This window comes from Poeciliopsis prolifica, unplaced genomic scaffold (assembly GCF_027474105.1).
Source record: "Poeciliopsis prolifica strain line A6 unplaced genomic scaffold, Auburn_PproV2 SCAFFOLD036, whole genome shotgun sequence".
Classification (NCBI taxonomy): domain Eukaryota; kingdom Metazoa; phylum Chordata; class Actinopteri; order Cyprinodontiformes; family Poeciliidae; genus Poeciliopsis; species Poeciliopsis prolifica.
The window spans coordinates 2,432,904-2,448,164 of NW_026562411.1; the positions used below are offsets into that span (position 1 = coordinate 2,432,904).

Here is a 15,261-nt window from a genome sequence, read left to right on the forward strand (position 1 = left end):
TGTGTGGGTGTGTGTCGGTGTGTGTGTGTGGTGTGTGTGTGTGTTGTGTGTGTGTGTGTGTGTGTGTTGAATTGAACAGCTGCTCTCACATCGAGATTGAATAAATGTGAATTTTACAACTGGAACAAACTAGAACTAATTAGACAGAAGTGTTGTGGCTGATTGTGTTGATTATACATCAAACTTGGAGTGTGTAAGGATGTGTGTGTGTGCAGCAGCAAAAAGACATGTTGGTGTGCACCAAACATTGATTTAACAGCTGTTCTTTCATCTAAACTGCATAGATGTGACTGGCACAACCGAGCGGAGAACATTTAATGAGATAAAAATTCAATTTTAGCTCTTTTGTATTACAAAGACATGTCTATGAGGATCATGTCCTCTGAATCTGGCAGCAGATCTTCTCCTCTTACTGCCTAAACTCATCCATTTGAAACAAAACATGATCATAAAAAAACCAGATCTCGGCTTAATTAGTACTCAGAAACACAACATACATAATTAAATTTAGTCATACCCTGAAATAACACGGTGAGAAACAAATATGGCGGCACTGTGAAGGGCCTGGGTGTAGAAACAGGAATTAAGAGACAAACATGAGAGACTCGATGCTGGACACCAGAGACTAGATCAAAGTACATACTTTTTTGGCACTACTGGAGCTCTATACGATTGCTTTTTGATGAAGGTTCCTGGTCATTCATGTCTGTCCTGGAGCCATTATTAGGCTTAAACTCAAATGCTAAAATGCTTTTTATCAACTTCCAGCCTCGTCCGGCGTTTCCATTGATACCAAACCAGCCTAGTTTCAGCGATGTGAAGTTTTGTCATGAACGTAGGGGCTGTGCAAGCCAAGAAGGAGCTGGGCCTCACCGGGCTGTCGTAAACCTCCTTCCACTCTGAGAGGAGTCCCTGGAAATCCTGCCGGAAGTTGTGGAAACGTTCGATCTCATCCAGACGGCAGAGTTCATCCCAGGACGTCTTAGGGAGCCAGCTGCAGGGGTTGGGGTGAGGGTTGTCCAGGCCCACGCCGCCCGTCAGCAGGAAGCGCCAGTCCGTCTCATCCACCTGAAACATTCACACCAGTTCAGGCATTTAAAGAGTAAAAGTGTCGGAGCTTTTTATGCTGGGTTATGTGGTCCACAAAACGAGGATAACTTGCTCGTCTGGTTGCCTAATCACTCAGTGAGAAACATGATAGGAAAAGCCATCAGAGACGTTATGCGCGTGTGAGCATGCACCCACCAGCTTGTCGTGCATGAGCAGACTGACACTGAGGCAGAAGGAGAAAAGCAGCTTGTCCTTCTCAAACAGGGAGCGGCACACGTTGACATACAGCGCGTAGGTAAAGTGGTCCCTGAGGATCTGCAGTCTGAGGCAGGGACATGTGTCACAGTTTTAATCAGCACAATTATTCCAGCAGAAACCAAACCGAGCGGCACTGAAAACCCAACCCATGCATTAAAATCACTTCAGGCAGGTTTATGAAAAAAATCACATTTTTGTGCTTCCATTTGGGTCTTCTAAGAACTTAAAAAAAACATCCGGCTGTTTTTGAGGAATAAGTTAAAACTTCAGTGTGTAATTTTTACTAAAAAAAATATTTTTTTACATATTTGATAAAACTGTCACCATGTCATGACAGTTTGTTATAAAACAGACAACTTGAGCTTCTACTGTTGTCTGAAGAAATACACTTCTCTCAACCAAAATCAGCCAATCAAAGCCGGGAGGAGGGTGCTGGCGCTGTCAATCAATCTCACATATGCGTTGCTAAATGTGCTAATGGTGGAGAAACATAAAAAAACATTTCACAACAGGATTCACAACATTTTGTGCTAGCTGCAGCGTGCCAGCTGAGTCACGCTACGCAGAGGGTGATTGGCAGCACTAAGACCCGCCTTCTGTCTCTGATTGGCTGTTTCTAGTTAACACTGGGAGAAGCTTAACATTTTGTCTCAAAACATAAAGACAAATATGTTTCAACAAATATGTTTTTTTTTCATAAAAGTTAAATCTGCAGCTTTAATGTCTTTTTGGTGTCTGGAAAATAAGTCTTTTCAAAAACATCTTCTGAAAATAACGTAACCATCTACAATAACTCTTTAACTAAACAAGTTACAAAAACATTTCATTTCTCTTTGGGACCAATAAAGTACTTTTTAATTTGAATAAGCAGGCAATGCCGGTTACCTAGCAACCCCAGCCTGTTACCTAGCAACCAAGGCAGAGCTCCAGCACATTTGATCAGCGGGTTTATCCTCCGTATGCCCTGTACAACTGGTTGGTTGTGCAGAAGGCTCCACTTCTGCTTTTCAAAGATGAATGATTGTATAATTGTGCATCTTGTCGGCCATTTTTATGTGCGAATGTAAATGCTGTTTGGCCAGCAGCAGCTTATTTGGCTTTAAAATGGCAGGAGGCCCTAAAACGTCTCATTTTAAAAGAAAATCTTATTATGTAAGAATAATTCAAAAACATAAACATGTTTTGTTTTGCCCTTTAATCCTATTCTAACCTGTTCAAGGAAGCATAATGGGTCATATTATAGCGGCGGAGTTGGAGCGGCTTACCTTTTGTCCACGTCTTCAGATTTCTCTGAGCTGTCGATGGAGCTGATGAAGAGGTTGATGAACCAGGTCAGGGAGTACTGGTACATCGGCTCGATGTTTGCCAGGTCAGCAATGGAGAAGAACAGGATGGCAGAGTGAATGGCGATGGGTTTGTAGCCCATCCGGGTCTCATCGATCTTCTGCTCGGTCTCCTCCGCCACCGCCTGCTTCTCTGAGATTTCATTGGCTAACACCTTGGAGCAGGACAGGATCTTGATGGCGGTTTCGTCCTCCAGAATGTTGCCCTCAGAGGAGGAGAGCACCTCCAAGATTTTATCCTCAATCTCCTTCAGTTGTCTGACAAAGAACCACAGTTTGGTTTAGTAAGTGCTGGAGACAGTTGGAGTCTCCAGGCAGCAGGTTGGACGGCGCAGCGCGGAGGGAAAAGGCACCTTTTGTTTTCTGCACCCTGCCGGATGAGGGCTTGCTTCTCCTCCTCCAGATCGGGCCGTTCCCGAGCCACCACGATGCCCAGCAGCTGGTCCTCGATGCCCTCAGGCGTGATCATGAAGTTCAGCAGTGTGACCTAAACAGTGCAGCACATAACTTAATATTCCAGCAACATGTAGGTACAGGAACCTATAAGCCCACAGATGTTCTTAAGGGCTTGCTGTTTAAAAAAAACCCATCATGGCAGCCATCATGGCAGCCATCTTGCAAAATGGCTGCCAAGATGGTCGTCAAGGAAGATTTAATTTTGCACTAAATTTGCCCATTTTTATCACAAATGAAAAGTTTTAGAGTCAAATCACATGATTGCCAACAGAAATCATATTTACTGATCATGTTTTGAGTTTTTTCAGTGTCTGTGGAGTGACAGCTACATATCTCGAACCATAGAAATCAGATTTATTTTATTAATTTTGTCTCTTTTTTTCTCGTGAATATTTTTTAAAATGGCTGCGATGGAGAATATATGTTTGAACTAAAATCGGCAGCAGTTATTGCCAGTAATGGGAATAGCTAAACAAAAAGTTCAACTAATTCTCAAAACCAGAATCTGACCTCTAAACACAAACAATTAGCCAAAGCTAATGCTAACCATTAACATTTTTGATAATGGCTGCCATGGTTGTAATGGAAAATATGTTTGTACTAAAATCAGCAGTTCTCATTGCTGATGGTTGCACTAAACTGCTGAACAAGAATCTTGGCTATGCTAATGCTAACTGCTAAAGGCATATAAAAAATTAGCAGAAGCTAAAGCTAACCACTGAAATCATTGTCAGTTCATATCAGACATGTTGAAGTCCTTCCCGTTGACGACTGGCGTGAGACTCAAAATCAGAAAAAGTTCTCAGTTTCAGTTTTGATTTTTTTAAGTTTCAAAAATAAAAAATTCTACTTTTGAAACTCTGAAATTCCCATGTCTTTCTAGAAATTTTCTGACATTAATCTCAAAATGTCTGAGTTTTGTGGAGTAAATTGAGCGGAACATTGCGCATGCTCACAATGTTCCGAATGCGCAGTCGTAGTTTAATCTTACTAAAACTGAAAGCAGAATAACTAAACAGCGCCCCCTGGGGCAGATTGTGGAAAAGCCAGAACCAAGCAGTCTGCAGAAACCATCGTCTCTTTGAGCAATTTGCAGGTTGCCCTTCATGAGAGGAAATTGCTTCAAACGCCACTACAGTTCTCAACCAATTTTGACCAAGTGTCACATTTTGAACATCTGTTTTCTCTGCAGGTATTTGTGTTGCCTGCAGATGTGGAATCATAAAGTTCTGAACTGAAGAGTCATTACTGCTGTTGTAATGCACTGTGCTTATCTCAACATGACATTTCCTCTGTAATCACTGAAGTTTGTTGGTTTTCTCCGTTATAAATCAGGTGCAACGATCAGATTGCCTCTAATAACGCTGCAGTGTGCTGCACTCGTTCTTTTAGTGTGAAAAGGTGTTCTTAGCTTTTACCTGGAGGTTCTTCTCTATAACCTAAATAAGAAGTGTGCTTCTCTGGGGTTTAATTTTATTTCCATTGATGCAGAGAGGCCCACTCTGCTGGTGGTAACAGCTTGGAGCTCATATAAATCTTCAGTTTGTCCTTTTCACACATTGGAAAAGAGCCGCTTCTCCACTGGATCAGCCCTCTTTTGCATTTCGAAAAGCGGTTTAATGGGTGTAATGGAAACTCTCACACTAATACACTGTATGCCAAAAAAAGATTTAGACAAAAATGGCAGAGAAAGGGACTGAGCCAGTTGTGAAAAATGAGCTGAATCAATCTAATAGCCGGCCATAAAGCGGCGAGCTGCTACAAATAGATGCTGGAAATGTGATCTTCTGAAATGCTTTCCTACCTCTTCCTTCTCAGTAATGTGATTTACTTTAATGCTCCTTTTCCTGAAATACTTTTTCAGATTATAGAGGGTGGGAGAACAATGATCCACTGTGTGATTGGGGTAAAAATGATCGGTGTAATCAAATAACAAACATTTGCCTAAAAAGAAAAAAATATTCAAGCTGGGAGAGAGAAAGACTTTCTGACAGAATCGCCTTTTTGTCGTCAAAATGACCTGCTAACACGAGGTTTCTCATTTGCTATTGAAGATTTTAAAGAGAATATCATGTTTCTCTGATATTTTGAACATAAATGAATCATTTTCCAGATAAAGATTTGAAAGGAGAGGCATGAACACTGCAGAATCACAAAATGTCACCAAGTATTTTCGGTCTTCATTCCAGTTTCAGGTTTTTCCTGCACGTGGTTAAAAACTAAAAATAACGGCATTGGAGTGAAAACTGGATAAAACAGGAAAGGTCCCTCCATCAGTCTGGAAGCATTTCAGATATTTAAAACTAAAGCACTCAGTAATTATCAATACTGACTGTTATGAAACCCGTACGTCATGCTAGGCTTTTCAGCCTGGTCTTCCGGTCCTGCAGGAGAGACTTTAAATCCAGAGAGGTTTACCTTCACTGAGATCTTGGGTAAGTAGTGAGGGTTGCGCAGCTTGGTGGTGATGTAGAAGCGGAAGTCGGGCGCGTACTCGATGGTGGAGTCTCCCAGGCGGATGCACAGTGCTCCGCCCTGCTTGAAGGTCTGCTTCAGCAGCAGAGGCTCCAGGATGGGGTCCAGATCCTCGCCGATGTTCTCCAGCAGCACTGGAACACAAAACCCGCCTGGTCTTCACAAACCATCATCATCATCCGGGTGTCGGCCGCTACAACGGTCATTTACCGGGTTGGGGCTCCTTTTGCATTAATTACTGCATCAGGCCTGAAAACTCCAGAAGGAAAATCTGGAATATTAGAAGCCGCCTCTGACGATCTGCTAATGCGCTAAAAGCAGAGCTAATAGTTCGCTTAGCAATTCATCAAATATGTCCTATTTGTGAAACTGATTCCATGGTGGAACAAGATGCTCAACATTCCTCACTTTGATTTCTTATTATTTTTCATGAAGAATTTTTAAAAATTCTTACTAATATTACAGGTTTATATTTTTATCAACATTTCAACTTCATTTATGTGTCATTAAAATTTTATTCTCATAATTTTATGAGTTTATTCTCGTATTATTCCAACTTTTTTCCATATTATTTATTATCATAAGGTTATGACTTTATTCTCATATTACGACCTTTTTCCTGTATTATTATTACACTTATTGTTTTATTTTTACAGTTTTTTTATCGTATTGTTACAATTTTATTCCTGGATCATCTAAACTTTTCTTTCATATTATGACCTTTTTCTCACATTGCTATTAGCGCGTTAGCATTAGCTTCTGCTACCGCTGTAGAGCTTTAGTGTTAGCGCAGCTAGTGTTTTAGTTAGCAGTGTCACTGGCAGCTACGACCTATTTTAGTTATCAGGACGAATAAATTAACCAACATTAACTCGGAAACCACTTAGGCTGCAAACGCCGGATCTCCTAACATCACTGCTAATGTGACTTCACATTAAATATGATAATGCTGTTCTCGTGTTTCCAACGCTGGCCCGTTTATAATTGATGTTGCTCTGTCAGGAGGCAACTGGGAGCGGCAACCTTTTCCAAGCACAAACCAGCAGCAACCTGCTGATGATTAGGAGAAACCATCATTACGGACTGCCACACAAACTCAAAGAAAGTGCGAAAGTGTGAAATAAGAAAAGAGGCCATCAGGGAAGGAACTGTTCCCTCTGGGGACAATTGTACAGAGACGTTGCTCTGATGTCCTTTAATGCCTCTGTGTCTCACTTTAACAACTCTGAATCCAGTCAAATGGAAGTTTTTTTAGCGTTTTCCTCCTCAGAGCAGCTGGTTCTGCTGTTTGGTGGTTCATTAGGCCGCGTCCTTTAGCGCTTCAGCAACACAAGTCAGCCACACGCTTCAGTCAAAGCCGTCTCCCGTTTTATTGGGGAAACCACTGCATTCCCCCCGATTTCTGAGACCAGCTCGCCATGCAGTCTCGTCGAATCGTTTTGGACGACTTTCTCTGCCGTTTTCTTCTTTTGGGCGAATTAAGTCACAGTTACCATCAGAGTTCGTCTCGCTTATCATTTCCTGCCCATCGAAACGCAGTTTCACATAAACATGGATGTGACGGGTGACCAAAAGTTGTTTCTCCAGACGTTGTTGACGTCTGAAGCTGTTAGGCTGCTTTGGACGGCTGGTGGTTACCGTAGCAACCGGTAGCTCCGCCCCTTTTTTTATTTCCGTTTGAAACTGTGGTTTGTTTTTCTTTGTTACAAGTATTATACTTCAACATATATTTTAGACAAATTATATACAGTGTTTCATGAGTAATGCAGCTATGATTTGTATTAATGTCCATTTTAGCTGTTTAAATTTACAAATATCACCTGCTGCTAACTGCTGATCGGGAGCCATTGTTTTGTTTAGGGTTATTTATTTTATTTTATGTTTAGGGGCAGAAGCTGCTGGACTGATGGTAATCATCAACGTGATTTCCTCTTTTATTAGAATAAATAAAGTGGATCTGAATGTTTCTGCTGTGAACCTACTGGACCCGAGACGAACACTGAAGGGTTGCAGTTGGTGAAGTAAATAAATAACAGGAATTATACAGCATTTCAGTGTTAGATTCTGAGCGTTTTGTGGTTAAATGGTAGTTTGTTTTTGTTTTTAAGATTTCTTGTCTTATATTTTAAGGGATTTATTTTTAAATCCAAAACTATGATTTCAATCTGACTGCTGAGGATGCTAGCAGATGCTAGTAGCTGCTAGCAGATGCTAAGAGCTGCTAGCAGATGCTAATAGATGTAGGTTTCTGTCTACTAATGTGATTCTCTGCTGTTTTAAACACAGCAGCCAGAATCAAAGCCCATCTGAACAGAACATCTCAGTGATGCGGCTGATTTCAGTTTCCCTCTGCAGAGACCAGAACAAAGGAGAGCAGCTTTCTGCGAGGTGAAGAGAGACACCGTGTGGCCGGGGATGGAACTGCAGGTATGAAGGAGGGGAAGGAGAGACCTGGGTTCCCGAACTGGATGCAGTTCTCCAGAGTGCGGACGAAGTCGGAGTCGCTCAGCTTGATGACATGGAGGTTGTTGGTTTTCTCCATGTTCTTCACCCACTTGTTGGCCTGACCCTGGGGGTCGATCATCAGCGGCCATCGCCTGGCGTTACTGGAGGGAGGGACAAGGAAGGAGAGAGGACAGATAAAAAGAACAAGAGAGAGAGAGAGAGATTCATACACAGGACAATGTTTTCCAAAAATATTCACGTGCCTTCATAAAATAACCCAGAAATGTGTTTTATTGGGATTTTACAAGCTACATGAACATAAAATATTGCATCCATCCATCCATCCATCCATCCATCCATCCATCCATCCATCCATCCATCCATCCATCCATCCATCCATCCATCCATCCATCCATCCATCCATCCATCCATCCATCCATCCATCCATCCATCCATCCATCCATCCATCCATCCATCCATCCATCCATCCATCCATCCATCCATCCATCCATCCATCCATCCATCCATCCATCCATCCATCCATCCATCCATCCATCCATCCATCCATCCATCCATCCATCCATCCATCCATCCATCCATCCATCCATCCATCCATCCATCCATCCATCCATCCATCCATCCATCCATCCATCCATCCATCCATCCATCCATCCATCCATCCATCCATCCATCCATCCATCCATCCATCCATCCATCCATCCATCCATCCATCCATCCATCCATCCATCCATCCATCCATCCATCCATCCATCCATCCATCCATCCATCCATCCATCCATCCATCCATCCATCCATCCATCCATCCATCCATCCATCCATCCATCCATCCATCCATCCATCCATCCATCCATCCATCCATCCCATCCATCCATCCATCCATCCATCCATCCATCCATCCATCCATCCATCCATCCATCCATCCATCCATCCATCCATCCATCCATCACTTTAAAATAATGTGTTAGGGAACAAATTGGCGCCTCAAAAACAAAGACAACCAATCGGCTACTGGAGGAGAAACTGACCACTTCTCCTCACTCTGCAAGACCATTAATCGTAATTAATCAACTCATTGAAATAATTGTCAATTAATTTAGCGATCAATTAACCATTAATTGGAGTATACAGACTCATAAAACTGTCTTTTGCTGACAGAATAACACACTCACTGCGGTAATTAGACCCAAATAAGAAACTGTCTTTAAATATTGGCTTAACTAATCTCCTAACCAAAAATTCTCCTATTAAGCAATTTTTGTTTTCCAAAGATTGATCAATGGATCCAAAAGCTAATCACCGGATTAAGTGAAGCTCAGACTTTCACATGTAGATTTTAGAAGGATTATTTCGGCTGCACATGAATCCTTTGCATAAAAATATCTGCAGAAAATGCTAATTGTTTGATCTGATTAATTGATTAATCATCAGAATAATAACCGTCAGATGCAGCCTGAGTTTGAATAATTAACCGAGCTAAATGCACTGTTTGATAACTGACAACATTTGGAATTTAAAATTGATTGAATTGAAGTTAGTTCTTTGTAAAATGCTTTAAGACAATATTTGTAGTAATTTAAATAAACTGAATTGTTTAGAACCAGAAAAATGACATTATTTCCTAACCTGGATGTGATGCAACCTGCAAACATCGGTTTCATTTTGATTTTATCTGCCTCCCAAAGTTTGTAAATTATTTTTAAAAAAGTCACATCCACAGATTTGTTTTGCATTTCAGGTTTATCAGTTGTTTTTTTGTCACATTTGTTTCTCCGTCTCTGTTATCGAACTTGAATATTGCTCAGCTACAACCTGGCATGTTTTCCCTCCAGGCTCAGATAATACCTGTGTTTTTCTTTTTTTGCAGAATTGAAACTCCTCTCTGCTAATAGCAGCAAACAGCAGGCGTCCAGCAGAAAAGAATCATCTCTTTACAGCTGAAGCTTCAACGTTTTGTCAACAAGTCAGGAGCGATGAGGAGCTTTGATTACCAAGTCTAAAGGAGCTGAGTATTTACATCTTCTTTGTTTTTATTTCACTTTATTTGCTTGAAAAAAAAAATCCCGCAGACATGATTGAATTGAGATTTTATGAGGAAGATCAACATAAACAAACACAAGAAGGATGGAAAATTATCCAGCAGTCCAACAATTTTCCATCACTTCATTCAGAGTTTGTTTATTTTTATTATTGAATCTTTTGTATAATTTCCTTCCACTTCACATTTCTACGTTACTGAGTTGATCTGGGCCGTTACCTAAAAACAGCATTAGCTTCTGGCTAACACTACAAAATATGTCAAGAAACATCAATTTCGTAGAGTTTCAGCTGAGAGGGGTTTCTTTGCAGTAGTGGCTTCTGGACAGTTTTTTCTACAATTTAGAAATTAATTTCAGAAATGTTCTAAAAAAAAGGGGAAAAAAACTCAAACTTGAGTTTGAAAACTCAAAAATTTGCTTGAAAAAATGATTTTTTTTATTAATCTCAAACATTTTTCATATTTTCTTTTTCATCTCTATGCTAAATAGTAAATAAAAAAAAGATCAAATTTTTTAACTTTAACTTAAATTTTCGATTTTGCAATAATTTTATTTTAAAGTTTTTTAAATTGTCATATTCGCTCCAGCTTTCTGTGCGCCTCTAGCGCCCTCTGGTGGTTGATCTACGACATAAACTGAAATGATGTGAGTAGAAGAGGGAACGTCTTTGTGTTCTGGACTCACGATATCATGATGCCATTTTCTATGGAGAAGCTGTCCGACGGCAGGCCGGCGATGTTCCACGCCTGGATCTTCACCGGTTCGCCCAGAGAGCTGGTGAGCGACATGTTGGAGGAACACGGGATCTCCATGGCCTTGCACATCTCCAGCCACTTCTCCGTCTGATCCTGCAGGAAACGTTTCAACAATCAGGAAAAAACACACACAAAAAAACATCAAAGATTTGAGCTGGACGCATAATGCTATGCTAGCAGTTAGCATGCGGGAGAACTTTAAGCTCAAAAGTAGAGTTAGCTGCAGCAGGCGGACATCTTGGCTGCCTCCACCTGTCTGTATTTGGAGGTGAAGGCTCCCAGGTAAGCCACGATGCCTGATGAGATTAGCATGTCCCCAGTCAGATTATCGTACAACAGGCCCAGACTAAAGGCCATTTCACTCCAGCGGGTTTTCTCTCCGCCCAGGCCTCCGATCAGCTGCTCGGCTCGCTCCAGCTTCTTACTGCACAGATCCACCTGCAGGCCAAACCAACACAAAGTCAACGTTTGGAAACAGTCATTGCAGCAAGGAAAACAGTTTCAGCATAAATCTATAAAGTTTGAACCCAAAAACATTTTTTGAAACAAAAAACTAGACCTGAATTTGAAGAACTTTTATTTTCATTTCCATTTTTTTTTTGTTTCCTTTTGAATAGTTTTTTTTTAGTCTCAAAATTACTTTTCAGCTTCAAAATATAATTTTTTGAGCTACTTTTATCACCCCAATTTAGCTCCATACAATTCCCGGTTTCCATGCAGCTCAAACAGCTTCACTCTTTAAAGTGACAGTTGTTACGGACCTGGAACTCCAGATCAGCTTTCTTGTTCTTGTTTGCCTCAAGAGTGTCTTGCAGCTTCGCCAGTTTATCCTGGACTTCTTTGAGCGCCGCCTGCTTGATGTGCAGAGCGTCCATGGCGATCTTCAGTTCTCCTTCAGCTTCTGCAAGTTTGGCTTTCTTTGGTGCAACCACCTTGGCCACTCTGTATGCAAATTCACAAGACCAACAACTGTTTACACAGAATTGTATGGAGCCAAATTGCTCCAAAAATCTTTTCAGAAACTGAAAAAAAGATTTCAAATTGACAAATATTTTTGACACTGATTAAAAAAAATTTAAACTAAAGAAAAGATTTGAAACGGAAGAAAGATCTCAAACTGGGAAAAAAATAAACGGAAAAAAGGTCAAAATTACTTTTCATATTAATTTTTTTTTTTACTAAAACATAAAAAATTGGAGCAAACCTTTTGGCCCCAATTCAGCTCCAAAAATTGTAAATATAAAGTTTCTTCATTTTGTTTTGAACTGAAAGTAATTAAAAGTGAAAGGAAAAGATCTGAAACTGAAAAATAATGTAGAAACTACAAATGAGTTTGAAAAAAATAAAAAAAAGTTAACTACTTTTCAGATTCAAGTTTTTTTTTTTAAAACAAAATCATTGTAGCAAACTGTATGGCCCCAATTTAGCTCTATAATTTGCAACCACAAATTTAAAAATCTAGAATTACATTTTTAATTATATAACTATTATTTTATTACATAATTTTAAAATGACAAATTAAAAACTAATATTAAGGTTTTTTAGTAAAAAGCAGCAGCGGTGTATTTATGTTTGTATGACAGAGGATCATCTATATATAGAGTTAATTGAACAGGAATAAAACCAACACACAACTTTTGAAGCAAAACTTTTAAAAAGTTATTTTTACCTAAAAAAAAAAGAAACTGAAAAGAAAAGATTTGATACTGAAAAATAAATAAATACATTTTAAGATGAAAATTTTTTTTTTAAAACTCAATTTTAGATTCAACTTTATTTTTCAGTTTATCTCCATATAATTTAAGCCAAGATGGAAATAAATACTACAAAAATAAAGGCAAATGTTGGTAAAGATTTGGAGCAAACTTTATGGCCACAATTGAGCTCCATACATTTCAAGCAAAACAGGAAATAAATACTGTGAAAAACCAGGGGTAAAACCAGATGTCTATAAATACAGATAGGATTCAGTTAAATGTGAAACTCTTACTTGTCGTACTTGTCCATGGCACAGACCCACTTACACATTCCCTCCGCCGCGTTGGACGCCGTTCGGATCTTCTCCGGCACAAAGTCCGGGTTGGTGATGTACTTCTGGCGGATGATGGTGATCAGGTTGATAGGGATGTTGTCCTTGTTGTACTCGTGCAGACTCTGCAGGAAGCGCATGTCTCCCAGCAGCTTCTTGGCCGGACCCCAGTAGTCCTCCACCTTCTTCAGAGAGCCGGCCGGGTCCGGGACTCGGTCCGGCTTGACGCCCTTCAGGATGCAGATGGCCTCCATCACCAGCTTCACCCCTGCAGGCGGGTTCTTCATGGACTTCACCAGCGAGATGTCCTGCACATTTCAGCACACAAACCAGAAAACATGGGAAAAATTTAACCGAATAAAAGGAATTCAAACTCATTTTTGAAATCAACACTGATTCTTAGGTTACACTGCAAAACGTTGTTGTTTGTGTATGTATATGTATTTTTAAAGAAAGCATATTGTCATATAAAATCCATTGAAGTTTGCAATTTAAAGAGTAGAAAGGTTCCTTTTGGCGCCTCCTACCTGCGGGGTGAGCGTATTCAGCGCGTCCAGAGCCGACTGCAGGATGGGCGTGGCTTCGGCCAGGTCGGCATCGCATTCGTCCTTTATGGCCTTGGCGGCCATGGCTTGCTCGTTGGACACCGCCTCGTCCTCCTTCACCACCTTCTCGGTGGCGGCCACCTCTTTGGACTCGCGCTCGATCACCACCATCATCTCGTCCACCTCTTTGCTGGCCACCAGCAGCTGCGGCTGCAGCGCCTCCAGCTCCACCTGCATGGTGGCCACCTGGTCTGCGGCCGACTGCAGCTTTTCCAGACCAACTTTGTAGCGATACTTTAGCTGCATCACCTCACTGGACAGAGAGGGAAGAAAATATGGCTGACATTCAGATGTATTGAGATGAAATGTTACCTAATAGCTTAAAGTCAGTGGTGGGAACATTTCTGCTAATATGCTAATAGCATAGCTACATTAGCATTTTACCGCTAAACCATTTTTACAAAAGTTAAACAACAGTATTGAAGTTTTAGCAATCAACTGCTTCCTCTCTTGTGTTCTTTAGCAATAGCTTTGTCTAAATACTATGCTGCTATAGCGCTTTAGCATTTTCGCTAACTTTGACAACATTTAGCGCACATTCTTTTGCAGAAACTTCCACAATTTAGCTTTAACGCTTTCGCGTTAGCTTCCGCTGAATATCTTGTTATTGTAATAGCATAATGCAACTAATCATTGACTAGCTTCAGTGTTAGCTTCTGCTAACTATTTCTTGTTAGCGGTGCACTCCAGGAACAAGAGAATCATCTCACGCTCTTTTCGTCCTCAGCAGGTTTTTGAAAGTGGAAATGAGCTCCAGGTAGGAAGTCGGGGTGACGTAGTTGTGGCGCTGCAGCTCGTCCAGGAAGCGAGCCGACAGCTCCATAGTGGTCGTGTGAAACCTCTTGCACATGTGGATGCAGCCCTGCCGGTACTGATCTGTCATCTCAACATCCTCCAGGAACCGATCGGCCACAGCTTGCAGGGCGTCTTCAGGCCAAGGCTGATGGACGCAGAAATGTGTCCAGTTTATTATCAAGAAAAGTTGTTTTTAGACCGGGTATGATTGAAATGATCAAAATGGAAGCACATGCTCTTTTGATCTGAACACTATTGAGTAGTAAAAATATTAAAGATATCATTGGATAACCAAATGTTCTGTTAAGAAATGTTTCAGCCAATCTGCACAGTTTTAAGGCTCATTATTCCAGCAATGCAGAATATCACTGTAAAACATTTCAAATGTCGATACAAGCATAAAAATGTGATGTGATGGATGGATGGAAATCAGTATCGGTAAATATGATTTGTACTGGTCTAAGTATGTTTGATTTGACTCCCAATCAAAATTGGCAAATTAAGTGAGAAAAGAAAATCTTAAAAAATGGCCGCCATCTTGAATTTTTCTATGACTCCTGTTTATCCACATAGATTCAACAATCTGCTGCACTATAAAACTTCAGACCAGACCTGCAAACTCAATAGATCCCATGGAAAGTTCTGCTGCCAAAGTCATGAAATGGATCACTCGGCCCACCTGGAACCAGTTAATGGTGCAGCAGTTAATGAGGGCGGGGAATCGGCGCAGGCGGTCCCTGAAGGCGTCGCCGATGGGACTCATGGCCAGAACCACGTGCAGCTGCGTGCGGCAGCGCTCCAGGAACAGGTTGAACAGCGCGAGCGGCGAGCCGTCTGTCTGCTTCTCGCGCTCGCGCTGCCGGTCCAGAACGCGCATCTTCTCACAGATTTCCTGCTTCTCGTCCACGGCGAACAGGTTGGGAACCTGGGAAAATCATCAACATGTCAGCCTCATTTCAAAATGAACCAATGGCTTTCAACTCATCCGTTCTT

General features: G+C 41.0%; 1 protein-coding gene across 1 annotated transcript in view; it reads right to left on the reverse strand.

The window, feature by feature from the left end:
- dnah7 (dynein, axonemal, heavy chain 7) overlaps positions 1–15,261 on the reverse strand; it is an 80,118-nt gene that overhangs the window by 15,034 nt on the left and 49,823 nt on the right. The window contains exons 41-53 of the mRNA XM_055052797.1: positions 14,948–15,193; positions 14,184–14,413; positions 13,396–13,726; positions 12,830–13,176; positions 11,601–11,781; positions 11,092–11,277; positions 10,769–10,932; positions 8,034–8,188; positions 5,526–5,716; positions 3,005–3,138; positions 2,574–2,909; positions 1,246–1,372; positions 874–1,068 (exon numbers count right to left, since the gene is read on the reverse strand). Of these exons, the coding sequence (XP_054908772.1) occupies positions 874–1,068; positions 1,246–1,372; positions 2,574–2,909; positions 3,005–3,138; positions 5,526–5,716; positions 8,034–8,188; positions 10,769–10,932; positions 11,092–11,277; positions 11,601–11,781; positions 12,830–13,176; positions 13,396–13,726; positions 14,184–14,413; positions 14,948–15,193 (2,823 nt within the window). The remainder of the gene's footprint in view (positions 1–873; positions 1,069–1,245; positions 1,373–2,573; positions 2,910–3,004; positions 3,139–5,525; positions 5,717–8,033; positions 8,189–10,768; positions 10,933–11,091; positions 11,278–11,600; positions 11,782–12,829; positions 13,177–13,395; positions 13,727–14,183; positions 14,414–14,947; positions 15,194–15,261) is intronic.